General features: G+C 39.7%; 1 protein-coding gene across 1 annotated transcript in view; it reads right to left on the minus strand.

The window, feature by feature from the left end:
* Positions 1-357: 357 nt before the first annotated feature.
* Positions 358-18,805, minus strand: part of LOC124717078 (protocadherin-like wing polarity protein stan) — a 368,864-nt gene continuing 350,416 nt past the window's right edge. The window contains exon 44 of the mRNA XM_047243768.1: positions 358-1,142. Within this exon, the coding sequence (XP_047099724.1) occupies positions 1,115-1,142 (28 nt within the window). The 3' untranslated portion in view covers positions 358-1,114. The remainder of the gene's footprint in view (positions 1,143-18,805) is intronic.

An 18,805-nucleotide genomic window follows, 5' to 3' on the forward strand; every position in this document is an offset into this window, starting at 1 on the left:
AATTTTCATGTGTGCATATTGATTGTTTTGCACTATTAATGACTTTCTGGTCACAGCCTGTGCTGGCATCTGCACATTTCCTGACTGTTATTCATGCAATGTTCAATGGATGAACAAAATTATCTGCCCAGGTTTTCATTAAAATTGTCACATTCATAAACATTTAATAAGTTTTACAATGACACTTCTTTATGTGTGTTGACTGTCACCTCATTACACTAGAGGACCACACATCTTTTCTTTGAAGGAAGAAATTCACAGAATAATGCTATACTTTAAAAGTTAAAAAGTATTATTTATAAATGCTAGAGTATACTGATTGTTCAGTAGTATGCAAAACAAATATTTGAGGATGCCAATTTCAAAATCTGAACAATGCCTAACTCCACACACAATCAGCTGTTTTATTGTTCAAAACCTGCAACATAAGCCTTAGATGACCCAGTTATACAGCACTTTTGTTATGCTCAGGCCAACAAAGGAAATATCTTCTTAAAAATGCTACAGACTCCTGATTGCTGGATTTTCACTGAACACTGCAGATGGTTCACTGCTTGCTTTTCAGCCACATAGGATGCAGATATTTTTCTTCATTGTCACAATGGTAGCGTACAAACAATATCACAGTTAGGTACTGGCAGTCACACATGTATTAGAGACTAAAAGTGTATAAAGTTTTTCGTTGTGAAATACTCTGCACGGAAGCAACCATGTAACGTGCAAGAACCAAAGCATAATGTTCTCACTTTGCTCACTCACTACATAGTAGTCAAGAGAAATATCTCTTACGACGGGGTGCAAATCCTCTCTTATGATGGGCTGCAACTCCTACGTAGGGACCACTTACTTTATGGCACTTAGTGATAAAATACCAGTCCATCTAAGGTAATCTTCTTCCCCAACAGAGACAAGCAAGCCTAAACACAAATGTGCTTGTTGCATCATTTTGAGAGATACATATCTCTTATTACACTTTTTAAAATAAATAGAAATTAAAATACTGCAGACTCTCCTTTGTTGAGAAAAAGAAAGCAAGCAGAGGAAGGAGTAGTGTTTACATGTATGTCTTCCACATGACAGATCATGTCCATTGTTCTGTCTTTGAACAGAATATTCAAACTGGTGTCTCACTCATATCTTTCCTGCAAAAAATAAGGCATATTAAAGGCAATTAAAACAGGAAATTATTCTATCATTACATGTAACAAATGATATGTTGTACTGTGAAATTATTTTGCAGAAGGTGCATGGGTGTCATACAATATTCGTCAACAAAATTGACACCTTTTATTCTAATGAAGTAAAGCTCAGATATTTAAAAAATATTCAGTTTATAAGTGCAACAGAATAACATTTCTGTCACATTATATAGCAAATGTGATACTCACTGACGAGCCAGAACATAATGACCACCTCCTTGATAGCTAGTTCACCCATCTTTAGAATGAAATACACAACTGATACTGTTTATCAGGGATCTGACAGTTTATTGGTAGGTTCGTGGTGGTATGTAGCATTAGATGCACTGATCATGTAATTCACATAAATAATGGGCCACTAATTTGAATATGCTGTGATGGTGCCTGATAGTGACCCAGATGAGTGCCATAGAATTTACACCAGATGAATCTGGTTGCCAAAACATCAACGAGAGTTTACTACAATGCTTCTCCAACCACTGTAGCACAGTTCTGCCACCGAAACACAGACAGTTATACTGGTGAAAGATGACATCACTGTCCGGGAAGACTCTAAGCATGAAGGGATGCAGATGGTTCACAGCTATCAGTGTGTCTTCAATTACTACCACAGGTCCCATGCAAGCATAATACTGCTCCCACTAGCCTGCGTCCATGGTCCACTGCATGTTTTGAGCCGCCATTCACCTCAATGGTGGCATTTGTGGAGAGGACCATCGACATAGTGTAGCGAAAATGTGCTTCACTTGAAGAGCCGACATGTTTCCATTGATTGACGGTCAAATCCCAATGGTCCCATGCCTACTGCAATCCTAACTGATGATGTTTTCATGTCAACATGTGAACACATAGGGGCTGTCTGCAGCAGAGTTCCATGTTCAACAATGTAGGATGAACAGAGTGCTCTGAAACACTTGTGCATGCACCAGTATTGTGCCCTTTCTACAGAGATGGCACAGAACACCATCTATCCTACTTTACAGAGTGGACAGGCCTCCAAACCCCATGTTCTGTGCAGAGTCATGGGCATCCAACCATTTAGCACACCTAGTGGTAGTTTCACTGTCCTTCTGTCTCTTTCCATAGATGCTCACGACAGTAGCACATGAACATTTTAGCAGATTAGCCATTTTCGAGATGCTCATTCACAAGCTTCTGTAATAATCATCTGCCCTTTTTCAACGTCACTTATTTCAACAGATTTCCCCATTTGCAGCCCTTATCTTTGCTAGTGTGATCCCCCACCCATGTCTGTTCCACTTACAGACTTTTGTTACCACGTCATGTACCTGCAATGGCACCAGGTGGCATCCAGTGTTGTGTCGGGCAGTGGTCATAATGTTTTGGCTTATCAGCGTCAGCCACTCTATAAAATAAATAAATAAATTCAATGTCAATGTGAATTTTGCCACCTTTCCCCAGCATGGATAACAGGGATTTCAATAAAAATCTCTGTGTGTACTTTCGACTAGTCACTGTTAGTTCCACAGATGATTTCATGTCAGGCTTTTGGACATGACACAATATTTATAAAAAAAAGTGCTGTGTAGGACTTGGCACTCTGAAAAATGCAGCCATCTTTTGTTTCAAATAACCAATTTTTTATGATGATGATGACATCATGGTTTCCTCCTTGACACAGCAATTCTCTTGCTCATCTTATGGAATAAGCATGAATTTGACTATAAAAGCTAAGCTTTGTCTTAAAGATGTGGTTATAGGCCATGCAGAAAAACTGATTGCTGTCATGAACAGATAAAATTAAAATGGATGCTGGCTTTCTTATGTGCTATCACAGTGTGGTGTTTGGCATTAAGTACTTATAAGTATAGCTCCAGAAATGTCTTGGGTATATGCCCGATTTGAAATAGTCAGTGAAACAAAGGGTTATTTATCAGTGGTTTAACATTCTTTTATTTTGCATTGCCACTTGAGCTTTCATGAGCAAGTTGTTTCCTGTTGATAGAAATGTCACATTCAGCTAGGTTTCACTGTAATTGCAAGCACTGATCACCAGCTATATGCCTGCCAATCTGAGGTTCTGATAAAATACCAATTTAAGAGTCTGGAATCACCTATCTGCATAAGTGTCCATACCACCATAAATGGCCTTTAAACAGGAGGAACTCCATGCTGTGCATGTTACACAGCCTAATAAAAAAGTAAATAAAATATCCAGAAAGAGAGTAGGAAATGAAACAAAACTTCATGGGTGAGAAGACATGTGACATACTTCAACACTTAAAAAACTGAGTCAAATTTGCAATGAACTTGGCAGTATGAGCCCACTTATCAGTATGACACAGTATCCTCTTCTTGTCAGGCTGCATGCAATGATTTGGTTGCAAATGGTATCACAAAGCATTTGTACTCTCGAGGCAACTGTTGCTGCTGGGCACTGATATCCTAGATAATAGCAGTGAGATGGAGTTGTCGTCCAAGCTAGTTCTGCAAGTGTTCTATAAGGGTCAGATCAAGGCATCTTGCTGGCCAGAGGAGGACCTCAACATCATGCACACAGTTTAAAGAGATGTGTGCCACATGAGGACAAGCACAGTTCTGCTGAAAGATTGGAACATTATACTGTTGCATGAGAGGGAACACATGAGGACACAGGATGTTCATGATGAACCATTGTGCCCTCAGAGTTCCCCCAATCACTATCAGCTGTGACCTGAAGTCATACCTGACACCCCATCGCAACACTTGGAGTAACACCCTGTGCCTCTCCAGAACATTGGAAGAATGGGAATTCTCCTCAGGTCACTGCCATATTCATCAGTCATCCATAGTAATGCAGAACTGTGAAACATCAGTGAACACAATACAATTCCATTCACCAGCAGTCCATGCTATCCAGTCATTGCATCACACCAAATGCAGCACACCAAATGCAGCTGTTTGTGCTGTGGTGTGGCAATCTATGCATGGGACGATAATTCCCTAGTGCAGCTGCCGCTAGTCTCCAACCAATGGACCAATGGTACAGGATGACACAAAATATTGCAGAGTCCATTACTTGTTCTTGAAAGGAAGCAGTAGATGTTACAATATCTCGACCCTCCCTCGTTGTACTCACGCATGGTTGACTGGAACCTTGACACTGAGTATGCCTGCTCTCAAGTTCCTCTGAAGTCCAACGTTGATCTACTGTCACATCTGAATGCCCCACTAATCTGGATCTTGCAGTATTTCACCAGTTAGCCAAATGGAGATTGTTTCAAACTCTGTAAGGTGTTGATTATGTCACCTCTCATGGGTATGCGACATTTTCATGTCCTTCACAGTGATCACTCAATGTCTGATGCTATTCACACACCTTACTTCCTCCATGAGGCCTAGTAACAACACTAAACATGAACAACATTAATACACTCTAGCAGCACTTCCACCAGTCATGGAGAATTGCAACTAATCTTTTACATCCCTATGAATGGTGTGAACATGTACGAAGTTACATTGACATCTGATCATGTCTTCTGGGTGCTTCAATTTTTTGTCAGGCATTATATATCCACAGAACTTCAGCATTTTATATGTAACCTTGACATTTCAGAATTGCAGAGAGGCATTCCACATGAAAAGTTCCCAGATGGTTCGTGTCTCTTCTGTACAGGTGCCAAATCATAAAGTAGAATGGAAAACATTATTCCCCGGTAGAGGAGCAGTTCAGATTTTTGATGTAAACAACAGGCAGTTCATACCCTTTAGTTCAATTTGGTATAGGCAGCAGCATTAGGAATGCTGGTAGCAATTCCCATCTCGAAGTGACTGTCACCTACAATTTTGCTTCTAATATACCATACACAAAAGCAGTCAATTTTTCAAGCTGTTATTCAGCTAAGTTTGAAGGGGTAAGGAGGAAGAATAGGGTTTACCATGCTGTCAATGGTGTGATCATCAGAGCCTGCTTTGCATGGTACCCTGTAAGTCGAGGGCAAAAAATGATTTTCAAACCTCTGATGTGAGGCTGCCCTGAAAGAGGGGTGTGTTGTGAGAGTAGCATCGGCCTGCTTTATAAACCTGTTTTTCAGGGGCTACACATGCATATGGCGCAGCTGGGGGATGGACAGAGAATGGGCATAGGAGGGAATGGGTAGCCAGAGGGGAGTTAGAGGTGATGGACATAAGGAGGAAGGAGGAGTGGAACACAGAGAGAGGGGGAGACGTGATTAGGGAGAGGGGAGGCAGGAGATGGATACAGAGAGGGGAGGAAGGAGGAGCTGAAGTGGTATAGGGGAGGCAGGAGGTGGTGGATAGGAAGAGAGGGGAGGAGGAAATAGACTGAAAGATGGGGTCAGAGGAGAGTGACAGAGAGAGACAGAGAGAGAGAGAGAGAGAGAGAGAGAGAGAGAGAGAGAAGGACATGATTAACAGAGAGAGGGGGAGAAAGAGAAGATGGATACAGAGATAGGGGGGGAGGAGGAGGTGGACAGTGGAAGAGGCAGGAGGAAGAGGAGGAGGAGGAGGAGGAGGTGATGGTCAGATAACAGAGAAGGTGGAAGGAAGATATAGACAAAGTAGTGGTAGACAGACAGTGAGGCAAGGGTGGAAGAAATGGCCACACACACTGCATTGATAGGGAGGGGGGAGGAGGAGGTGATGGATATATTGGGAGAATGGGAGCAGGAGGTAGCAGACAGAGACAGGGATGGAAGAGATGAGCACACACACAGTGAGTGGGTGGGGGGAGCAGGAGTTGATGGGTAGATAGTGAGAGAGAGAGAGAGAGAGAGAGAGAGAGAGAGAGAGAGAGAGAGAGAGAGAGAGTGAGAGAGAGAGAGATGGAAAATGGGAGAGGAGGAAGGAGGGATGGACAGAGAAAAGGGGGTAGGTAAGGATGGAGAGAGGGGTGAAGGAGGAGGAGATGGACAAATAGAAGTGGGAGGGTAAGATGGACAGAGAGACGGGGGAGGGAGAGTTGGACAGAGAGAGGGATGGAGGAGGAGACGAGTGCAATATACGTGCAAGTGCATATGCAGGTGAAGCCGCGGGGAAAAGATTAGTTATAAATGTCAGGGGAACTGGTATGCCTGAGGTCACAGGCTGATAAAAAGTTAGAAACAGGAGTAATGGTGGTCCCCTCATTCTAGGCAGACTGCAACAGGTGTTGGCTAAGGTGAGGCCATGTGGCTAATGGCAGCACAACCTCAGTGGTGCAATATGCTTTATTGTTATTTCATCGCCGGCCGAGGTGGCCGAGCGGTTCTAGGCGCTACAGTCTGGAACCACGTGACCGCTACGGTCGCAGGTTCGAATCCTGCCTCGGGCATGGATGTGTGTGATGTCCTTAGGTTAGTTAGGTTTAAGTAGTTCTAAGTTCTAGGGGACTGATGACCTCAGAAGTTAAGTCCCATAGTGCTCAGAGCCATTTGAACCATTTGTTCTTTCATCTGCTGTTTGCGAAGTATATCCATATACAGTTGCACAAGAAGTTGACTGGTGCTCAAAAGTTGTATTTTGAACTGGTAAGATAACTAGATTTAGATGTGTTTAGATCAGATGAATAAAACTTATGTCACACTATTGCTTCATGTCACACTATTGCTTCATGTCACACACTGGTCCTGGTAAGTGAAGGTATGCTTATTTACTTGTGTTTATGCTCATTGTAGTGAAAGATAATTACAGACGGCCTTCTGGTTGCAACAGAGTGCAGAAATTTAATAGTCATGGAGAATCTTGTGAGGCTGGGCAAATCAGAACTATCCTGGTGTTTCACGTATAAAGTCACACTTAGCACCTTGGTTTGTATGATATCCCACTGGGATCACTGATTCAGCAAAGTTATATTGACGAGACAAATGTTTTGATTTAGTGGTTTTAGTCAAGGCTCCTTGAATTCTGGTGGAATTTGTCTTTTATTTGAAACTGATACTGATGTACACCGACTTAAATGGAGGACACAGGGCCTCAACAAGTTGTCTGTTTTTACCAGAAGTGTTGGGTACGGTATTTATTTTATGGTCAAACAACCTCTATCCATGCTCAGCATTTAATTCAAAGGTTTTACATGTACCACCAACTGGGATACAACAGAACAACTTGAGCAGGGCAGGTAATGCAGATGAGATTTTGGCTGGCTGGGGAGTTGCTGATGTGGACAGAGTTGCAACAATCAATAGGTAGGTTCACAGTAGTGCTAGATTCCAAATGCCTGTAACTCAGGCATCCATGGTTGTTAACAGTTCTTTTTCATAGAGATGGTGAATGTTTTGTCCTTTTCACCTAACTTTGCACAAAATTGATGCTAAACACTAATTGACAGATGAATAAGTTACAATATACAGCTTGCACAGTAAGAATAATGAAATGACCTCAAAACAGATCATTTACAGCCATGAATTAAATCTACTATCTTTGTCAAGCTAAATAAAGCTGTCCTCAACCAAAAGGTTTGTATGAACACCCCCATCCTTCACTAGGCGTGGTCCTATTGGAGGTGGTATCCCCTAGTCTGCTTCTGATCTCTGATCTAACTCTCCTAGCCAGTTATAAGGAGATCTAGTTTAATGTGGACTCGAAACCACTAGGCACCCTTGCATTTTTCGAATTTATAAATCACTGCCACATGTGAAAGAAGTGATAAATGATGATAAATTCCTAGACCAACTGGGCATCAAACATTGCCCATTTGGATTTGTAGTTTGCCGCTATCCACTGAGCCATGTCAATCAAGCTAATGACAGTCAATAATCCCAAACAACTGACGAAAATACTCTATCTTGTTTCTTCTACCTCCAAATTCTTTTAATGAATGACTGCTATAAGATGAAATTTATGCCAAAATTACACTCTTTCAATCTACTTAACTGGACAATACATTGTTAACAGTCTAACAAAAATATGGAACTAGTATATAGTCATTTTATCACAGGAGCTAAATGCATTTAAGTCACAAAGTCAGTGCAAAACATGATAAATAATACACAACAAATGGTATCAATAGAAAATACTAGTTACAGAAAACGTACTCATGAGAAAGTGCACTAAAGTCTAGTCTTACCTCTTCCCTTCATCACCAAAAAAAGGAATGCATGAAATAAAAAAGTTTTCACAGATCAATAAATGAAACTTACTTTCTAATCTATTACTCAATTACACAAACAATAATTGTACCAACACAATATATGAATAAATTGAAGAGAGGCACAACTATCTAAGGAGGAAACTCAAATATTTCATTTCAGCTGCAACAAATTGTTCTCCCAAGACTATTATATAAAGCGTGGCAGAAGCAATGACATACGTTTAGCAGAATTTCCACACTCTGAAGTACAATAAAAGACACACAAAACATGAAATGCAGTAAATGATTTATTGGGAAAATGTCTGTAATGGAATTTTCCCAGTGTTTTTCAAAAGTAATCCTGAAATGAGGGCTGGTAATTACAGTACACTGTTGAAATGATCCACAAAAGTTCTGTGGCCATAACACATGAGCGGAAGAGGAGAGGAGCAGGAAAGTGGAAAGATGATGGGCGGGTTCATTGAGGGTGAGGGGACATGGACAAGGAAAAGGTGAAAGGATAGAGGGGGCAAAAACTGCTGGGTGGAGGGTGTGGTGACAATAGGTTCGCATAGGTGAGATGGGGATAATTTTGGGAGTGGAGAATGTGTTGTAGGAGCTAGATTTGGAAAGGGGAGGCAGGGGGAGGTGGATAGGGAATGGACTGAAGGATGGGGTCAGAGGGAGAGGGAGAGGGAGAGGGAGAGGGAGGGAGGGAAGAGGCAGGAGGAGGAGGAGGAGGAGGAGGAGGAGGAGGAGGAGAGAGAAAGGGGGAAGAGGTGATGGTCAGATAACAGAAAATCTGGTAGCCGTGGGGAAGATGCATGTGGCCCAGACTGTGAGGGAACCACTGAAATCAAGGATGTTATGTTCAGCTCCATGTTGTGCCACAGAATGGTCTACTTTGCTCTTTGCCATAGTTTCATGGTTGCCATTCATTCTGGTTGACAGCTGGTTGGTACCCACATCAATATCTGGCCTCTGATGGGATAGAACAAGCCTGTGACACGACTGGCATAGGTATTACTGGGTGGGTGGATTGGGCAGTCTTGCACCTGGGTCTTCCACAGGAGATTATCCCTGTGGCAGGGGCTGGGATTGGGAGTGGCATAGGGATGGACTGGGATGTTGTGGAGGTTGGATGTGTGACTGAGTAGCACTTTAGGAGGGGTGGGAAGGATCTCAGGTAGGATGTCCTGCCTTTCAGGACATGATGACAGTTAATCAAAGGTCTGACAAAGGATGAGCACTTCTCTGTAGCTGGTGCTTGGGAATGGTGGATGGATTGGGAGTGTTTGGGGAAATGGGAGGGGATATATGTTTACAGACTAGATCTGGAGGATAGTATCTGTCTGTGAAGGCTTTGGTGAGGTCTTCAGTATACTGGGCAAGAGAATTCTTGTCACTGCAGATATACTGTCCCTGAATTGTATGGGATGCATTTTTTAGAGTGGAAGTGATGGCAACTGTCGAACTGCATGTATTGCTGGAGGTTAATGGGTTTAATGTGGACAGAGATGTGGATGGAGCCATCAGAGAAGAGGATGTCAACATCCAGGAACATAGTGGGTTGAGAGGAGCATCTGAGGAGAGAAGGTACTGAGGTTGTGAAGGAATGGGGATAGGTTCTCTTGGCACTGAGTCCATATCATGAAGATATCTTCAATGAAAGTGAACCAGAGTGGGGGTTTAGGCTTTTGGGAGGCTAGGAAGCTTTCCTCTGCATTGTCCATAAACGGGTTGCTATAGGAGGCTACCCACCCAGTACTTCCGATTCCTGTGCTGTCACAGATTTATCAGAGACTGGGCTACGTGTGAAAGCAACCATGCCATATACCAGCTCTGCTGCAATCATTGCTCAAATTTTTATATCAGTACGACTATCAACCAGTGGTCCACCATGATGAACAACCACTGCCAAACTGTGGACAGGAGCATGGTAGATCCCCTGTGCCACAATGTGCAGCTGAACATAACAGACTTGATTTCAATGGCTGCTTCACAACTCAGGCCATCTGGATGCTCCCCTCAACCAACAGCTTTGTTCTCTGCTCCTGTATTTATCCCAGTCCAAACCTACTGTAACCCACTGTCCCTATATCCTCCACCCAACAGTTTCTGCCCTCTCTGTCCTATCACCTCCTCCCTGTTCATGTCCCCTCACCCCTCATTGTGTGTTGCCCTCTGCCAGTGCACCCAACCACCTTCTCCCCTTCCCTGCTCCCCCCCCCCCCCCCCCCCAACCAAACACATCTGTGCCTCACAGCCTTCAGATCGAACTGTACTCTACTGTCCCTCCCCTATCCTGCACAACTCTGGATTGCCATTTTTTCATTCAAAGTGACAGCTGTATTGTGATCTGAGCTGTGAGCTGCCAGAGCTGGAGATGGCAGTTGTGTGCATGAGGTGTGCCAATTTGTATTAACATGTGTGAGGTTTTTTTTTCTGAAGTTGTCTTTGCCCTAAAGCTAAAACTGTAACAGTCTTTTTTTTGTGCTTGCCTGCAACTCAATGTGTCATCTTCAAGACAAGTAGTATCTATACTTTTCCTAATATTGTTGATATTCCAACCTGGAGTTTCTGTTGTTTAAGAAAAGAGATAAACCTTTTAAGTTACTATTTATGTATACTTCCTTAGGTAACTGCAGTTTTTGGCTGTCTCAGTACATCTCTGAGTTTTGCCTGCAAGGAGTGGGGAAATAGACTACACTTTAGCCACATGTAATCAACTGTTCCATCTAAACTAAATTACAACTTAATATGCTCTTATTAACACACAACACACAATACTTCAATGATCACATAGTGTTTGTCTCTTTCTCACCACTGGCACTGCTGCCATCGTTTCATACCTCCTCATTCACATATTCCCTCTCGCTCATACCTTCTCTTCTGTTGACATTCTTTATACATGTATTTCTGTCTCTAATAGCTAATAGCTGTTTAGTTTGCTCCCAGATGTATTGTTTGAGATTATGTTCAGTAACTGGAAGGTGTCAGCATTCCTAATTAGGTATGTCACTTCACCCTGAGGGTGTTCATGTCTCCTAGCTTCCGCTTGGAGTGGGCATGTGAACATACGAGGAGATCCCTTATTCGCCACAGTCACACAATGCTGACAGTCTCTTTCCTTTCTGGGTACATATTAGGTGTAACGGCTGTGTTCTGTAATGAAGCCCATTGTGTAAGCTACCATTTCATGATGTTGATCTCAGTGGGTGTTATAAATACATTTCAACAACAAATAATGTTTTTTTAAGGAATACAGAATAGGAAAAATTTATATCTTGCTATTTATGTTAACTGTAGTGGTAATTATTATGTTGCATGTATTGTAAGCAGCGTGAGCAAGGTGTAGTGGCAGCAGAGCCACCTATCAGAGATGACCTGGACCGCAGAAGCTGCTTGACATCTACAACATGAATCTGAGAAGATCCGGCCGACAACACTGGAGGCTGCTATTATTATTATTATTATTATTATTATTATTATTATTATTATTATTATTATTTTCTTTACTTTCTCAGATGATACGTCTGGTTAAAAATGGGACGTGACACGGACCTTGATCAAGCGTCACTTCCTTTTAACTGTACGGTATACGTTATATTGCATTTAGGAACTTTCGGGTAATTGAACATGTATCAATAATTACGGATTTCTGTAATTGTATATATAAGTTTGGATGTAGCTGTATTGTATTGATGTACTACTACTACTATTATTATTATTATTTCCTTCACTTTCTCAGACGTTAAGTCCGGTTAAAAATGGAGTGACGCGGACCTTGATCAAGCGTTACTTCCTTTTAACTGTACGGTATGTGTTATATTGCATTTAGGAACTTTCGGGTAATTGAACATGTATCAATAATTACAGATTTCTGTAGTTGTATATATATGTTTGGATGTAGCTGTATTGCATTGATGTACTGGTGGATATTGTGTGGTATGACTCCTGTAGTTGATAGTATAATTGGTATGATGTCAACTTTATCCTGATGCCACATGTCTTTGACTTCCTCAGCCAGTTGGATGTATTTTTCAATTTTTTCTCCCGTTTTCTTTTGTATATTTGTTGTATTGGGTATGGATATTTCGATTAGTTGTGTTAATTTCTTCTTTTTATTGGTGAGTATGATGTCAGGTTTGTTATGTGGCGTTGTTTTATCTGTTATAATGGTTCTGTTCCAGTATAATTTGGATTCATCATTCTCCAGTACATTTTGTGGTGTATACTTGTATGTAGGAACGTGTTGTTTTAAAAGTTTATGTTGTAAGGCAAGCTGTTGATGTATTATTTTTGCGACATTGTCATGTCTTCTGGGGTATTCTGTATTTGCTAGTATTGTACATCCGCTTGTGATGTGATCTACTGTTTCTATTTGTTGTTTACAAAGTCTGCATTTATCCGTTGTGGTATTGGGATCTTTAATAATATGCTTGCTGTAATACCTGGTGTTTATTGTTTGATCCTGTATTGCAATCATGAATCCTTCTGTCTCACTGTATATATTGCCTTTTCTTAGCCATGTGTTGGATGCGTCTTGATCGATGTGTGGCTGTGTTAGATGATACGGGTGCTTGCCATGAAGTGTTTTCTTTTTCCAATTTACTTTCTTTGTATCTGTTTATGTTATGTGATCTAAAGGGTTGTAGAAGTGGTTATGAAATTGCAGTGGTGTAGCCGATGTATTTATATGAGTGATTGCCTTGTATATTTTGCTAGTTTCTGCTCGTTCTAGAAAGAATTTTCTTAAATTGTCTACCTGTCCATAATGTAGGTTTTTTATGTCGATAAATCCCCTTCCTCCTTCCTTTCTGCTTAATGTGAATCTTTCTGTTGCTGAATGTATGTGATGTATTCTATATTTGTGGCATTGTGATCGTGTAAGTGTATTGAGTGCTTCTAGGTCTGTGTTACTCCATTTCACTACTCCAAATGAGTAGGTCAATATTGGTATGGCATAAGTATTTATAGCTTTTGTCTTGTTTCTTGCTGTCAATTCTGTTTTCAGTATTTTTGTTAGTCTTTGTCTATATTTTTCTTTTAGTTCTTCTTTAATATTTGTATTATCTATTCCTATTTTTTGTCTGTATACTAGATATTTATAGGCATCCGTTTTTTCCATCGCTTCTATGCAGTCGCTGTGGTTATCCAATATGTAATCTTCTTGTTTAGTGTGTTTTCCCTTGACTATGCTATTTTTCTTACATTTGTCTGTTCCAAAAGCCATATTTATATCATTGTTGAATACTTCTGTTATCTTTAGTAATTGGTTGAGTTGTTGATTTGTTGTTGCCAGTAGGTTTAGATCATCCATGTATAGCAAATGTGTGATTTTGTGTTGATATCTTCCAGCAATATTATATCCATAATTTGTATTATTTAGCATGTTGGATAGTGGGTTCAGAGCAAGGCAGAACCAGAAAGGACTTAATGAGTCTCCTTGGTATATTCCACGCTTAATCTGTATTGGCTGTGATGTGATATTATTTGAATTTGTTTGGATATTAAGTGTGGTTTTCCAATTTTTCATTACTATGTTTAGGAACTGTATCAATTTAGGATCTACTTTATGTATTTCCAATATTTGTAGTAACCATGAGTGGGGTACACTATCAAAAGCTTTTTGGTAATCAATGTATGCGTAGTGTAGCGACCTTTGTTTAGTTTTAGCTTGATATGTCACCTCTGCATCTATTATCAGTTGCTCTTTACATCCTCGTGCCCCTTTGCAACAGCCTTTTTGTTCTTCATTTATAATTTTGTTCTGTGTTGTATGTGTCATTAATTTCTGTTTAATGACTGAAGTTAATATTTTGTATATTGTTGGTAGGCATGTTATGGGGCGATATTTAGCTGGGTTCGCTGTGTCTGCTTGATCTTTAGGTTTCAGATATGTTATTCTGTGTGTAAGTGTATCAGGGAATGTGTATGGGTCTGCAATGTAACTGTTAAATAATTTAGTTAGATGTGAATGTGTTGAGGTGAACTTCTTTAACCAGAAATTTGCTATTTTATCATTTCCAGGGGCTTTTCAATTGTGAGTAGAATTAATTGCTTGGGTGACTTCATGTTGCAAAATTATCACTTCAGGCTTTTGTGGTATCATCTTGTACGTGTCTGTTTCTGCTTGTATCCATCGTGCATGCCTGTTATGTTGTACCGGGTTTGATCATATGTTGCTCCAGAAGTGTTCCATGTCTGTTATGTTTGGTGGATTGTTTATTTTAATGTGTGTGTTATCTATTGTCTGGTAAAATTTCTTTTGGTTTGTGTTGAATGTTTGGTTTTGTTTCCTTCTATTTTCACTTTTTTTGTATCTTCTGAGTCGTTTGGCTAATGCTTGTAATTTCTGCTTCTTTTCGTCTAATTGCTCTGTCGCTTCTTGTTGTGAGATTTTACCTAACCTTTTTCGTTTTTTTTCCGAGATTTCATTTCTTATAAATTGTGTTAGCTGTCTGATGTCTTTTCTCAGTTTTTCTATTTTGATCTGTAGCCTGTGTTGCCATGCTGGTTTTGTGGGTTTCTTCTGTGTGTTGGTTGGTTCTGATCTCTGCCTAGTGTGTATATTTAGTGTAGTGAGTGCTCCTATATAAACCAGTAGTTGTAACTCTTCCATAGTTGTGTTTTCATTTATTTTGTTGTGTATGATTGTGTTGATAGTTTTTATTGTTGTTTCGACTTGTGGGTTATTTGGTGGTCTATGCAAGAATGGTCTAATGTCTGTATTTGTGTCTTTGTATTCTATATATGTTAGCTGAAATTTTTCTTCTATATCTAACATCTGTGTCACTTCGTGTTCTATTTGTGCTTGTTCTGGTGGCTGTCTTAGATTTCGTTTTCCTCTGATTGTTTAATTGGTGCGTGTTGTTCTTTGTTTGTTTGCTCTGGGATGTTTGAGTCCATTACTGTATTTTCTTCTTCTTCTTCTTCTGATTGCACATTATTTTGTTCCAGTATTTGTTGTACTTGTTGTTTGATGTTTTCTAATTCTGACTGGGGTATCCTGTTATTTTTTATTATTACACGGATCTAATCAGCTAGTCGTTGTTCTGTTAAAAATTTTAATTCTGGGTATCTGGTAATAAATGTTGTGTATACTTGTGATCTGTATCCAGTTGTGATGGTTCCTAGGTTTGTTGTTGGTAATAACAGAACATGAGGTGTCGATTAACTTCATCTGACCATCTCATCCTCTGTCTTTGTTTTCCTTCTAGGGTGGTTGCAGGAAGCATATCCTGCAAAACACCTCTATTTGGATTTAAATCATTTTCCAGTTGGCTAGCAGTGTCGTTACCATTGTGGGCGAGCATAGGGTTCAAGCATCGTCCCCGACCATGACGGCGCTTGTCCGAGGCTTCTTTAGTTCTGTCCTGAACCAACTAATCACACTAAAAGGGGGGTTAGCCCTATTAGTGGTTTGTTCTTTTCGTCGCCTTTTACGACTGGCAGAACATACCGGAGGCCTATTCTTTTCCCGGGCCTCCACAGGGATTATTATTATTATTATTATTATTATTATTATTATTATTATTATTATTATTATTATTATTATTATTATGGTTGTAATGCATTAAAAGGTGAAGGTGCTTCTTTGTCTGTGGTCAAAAAGGGTCTTTTTCTTTTATTGAGTACGTGAAGTCAGAGAGAGACTTGGAAATTTGGTGATGTATAAGACTGCATACATCTATGTTAACATGTGGGAAGGTATTCAAACAAGCATATATTAATTCTCAACTTAGAGACAAGTTATTTGTTCTACTTTTCTGTGATGAGTAAGCTTAGTCTGGATGTAGTACAAAAATAGTTGGTTAATTAGCTGATTTTAACTCAACACCATGCGAGTAATGCAGATGCCAGACAGAGATTCATTGCAATAATCCTCAGGGAAAGTAGTCCATCAACAAAAGAAGTAACTCACAAAACACTCATTTGACGAAGACTTTAATATTTCTCGACAGTATCAGGTCTGTACCAGATAGGATTTGTAAAGGAAATACAGAAGATCCAAATAAGAGCAACACATTTCATTACAGGTTCATTTAGTGAACACGAAAGTATCATAGAGATGTTCAGCCAAATCCAGTGCCAGACTCTGCAAGGCAGGTGTTATGCTTTAACGTACAGTCTACCATTAAAATTTCAAGAGTGTACATTCCTAGAAGAGTCAATCAGTATACTGCTTTGTCTTAACAATATCTCACAAACAGACCATCAAGATAAAATTAGAGAGATTCAGGCCCACTTGGAGGCTTACCAGCAATCGTTCTTCCCATAAACCATACCTGATTGGAACAGGAAAAGTTACTTCGTGGTACACAAAGCACCCTCTGCCACTTGCTGACAGGTGGCTTGTGGAGTGTAAATGTATATGTAGATGTAGATTTCATAATTGTAGCTATAAAAAGTTATATCTCGTCTTTTTGGCAATTTTTAATTCAACACACTTACATGAAAGCAGAAATAATATTTAAACAATAACAGGTCAAGCAATTACAACAGATCAGATGCTTATCAATTTAAAAATAAAAATTACAGTATCTTTTTATATCTTTTGCAAAAATGAAATTATTTCTTCAATGCAATTGTCTATGCAATGAGACCTCTGAAACAGACATATTCCTAGGTGGCTCACACAGGTTAAAAAAGTATAATCTTTTCACCTCACTGAAAGAATATATACTTGGTGATTATTCAAAGGTTTCTGGGTGATAAACATGAGAACACATTACACTATGTGTATCTCCCAAAGAACAATCATACTGAATTCCACAATAAAACACGAATGCACTGCACTCAGCATATCTCATGGAAACGTTAATGATAAATATTCAACAACAATTATAATTCTCCCAACAGTTGTAGTCACGAATGACTGTGGTTGAGTTTAGGATCAGCATTCTCTGGCAAACAATGATCATTCAGTAGTGCTCTGTTGTTAATGTCAGAGACAATGCGAGCATTAAACCTGCTCGTAGCAAGTTATTTAGTAAATTTTTAGTCCATTTGCTGCAAGTTGTCATCGCTGATAATGGTGGTAAGTGATGAGTTCGGCACAAACATGCGAGACACATAATCTGCAGGGTACACACTGTCTTCATGTGCACAGCAAGTGTATGTGTGTATCACAACTGTCGTTTGGAACCAGTAATGATGCAATCTGTCTGTGCCTTGACTTGTGCGAACTGCCATCAGTCACGAACTGGAATTCATAATTAAGTCGCACTGGGTCAAAATTATCATCAGACCACAGGACATGTTTACATCTTTTGTCATGACTATTTTTCAGTAATCGGAACTACAAGAAAAGAGAAATGTAGTATCTAATAAAGTGCCAACAGGCCAATCAAGGTGTCAGAAAATAATAGCTGACATATCTGACAATGTTCTGGCATTATAGTTTTTACCTGACCAAAATAAAACAAAAACTGTAACTGGAGTAGCAACATATTTTATCATTAATAGGGTCTTACCACTCTTATAAAAGTTTTTGCAGGCTACCAGCAAGGACTGGTTGGTCAAGAGGATGCACCTATCTTCCTGCAGATCCGTGTTAGTATACTTTTCTTCAATGTTTGCAGTTTGGATGTACTGTATTTATTTATTGTCTGTGTCAGAAGTATTGAATATTGGGACTTTTGTAGAAGAGTGATTAATTTTTAAGGCTGAGTAGACAATTTTGAGAGTATAATCAATAGTCAATGTGAAAGTGAATGTGGGTGAAATGTTTAAGTAGACTGTGGAAAAGATGAGTGAGGAAAAGAATGAACTCAAGCAATCACAAGATGATGTAAAACATGAACTGTTAGTATCAAATGAAGAGAGAAAAGAATTTGTAATCAATAAATAAGGAAATAAAAGCAGTGTGTTATGATTACAAATGAGCCTGTCCCTCTTTAGAGTGGATGTTGAGGACCAATAGGATTACTGAATAGTGAAATATCTAAGCATAAACATGAATCAAATCAGAGAATTTTCAGTTGGAGGCAAGACACGGTATACTTGTCAAAGAAGTAGGTGAAGTGAAACAGCCGGAGGTCAGAATTCCATCTGGATTAAACTGAAGAAAATGACAATGGTAATGGAAGGGAACAAGTCATATCACATGTTAAGCAATTTGAAGTTAGTGTCACTGGCAAAACTGCCAAGGCCCAGAGGTGGGTCTTTGATAAGTTACAATTGAGACATGAGATGCTTGACAATGTGAGAGTGACTCAGAAGGATAAACCAATGAGTTTGCCAGCATCTGTGTACCTAGCTTCCTCTCCTTATGCAGAACAAAAAGATAGTATTCACAAACCAGTTTCACTTTCAGCAGACAAGTGGTTAGTTCAGTGTCACACATAGACACTGATAATCAACATACGGGTACACCTGTCAGTACTATGGATCAAGTGTGCTTGGAGTTAGTGGTAATGTGCAAACTAATAAGTTGGATGAGTTGCCTGTGGAGAATGTAAAATTAATTAGTAATAAAAGAATAGAGAATGTGGTTAAATTACCTAAGAAAAGAGCTAATGATAAACTTCAAGAAATATATTAACTGAATTACAAGAAACCAATCATGTCACTCCACTGACAAAGACAATGA

The sequence above is a fragment of the Schistocerca piceifrons genome, chromosome 1, assembly GCF_021461385.2.
Source record: "Schistocerca piceifrons isolate TAMUIC-IGC-003096 chromosome 1, iqSchPice1.1, whole genome shotgun sequence".
NCBI classification, from domain to species: Eukaryota; Metazoa; Arthropoda; class Insecta; order Orthoptera; family Acrididae; genus Schistocerca; species Schistocerca piceifrons.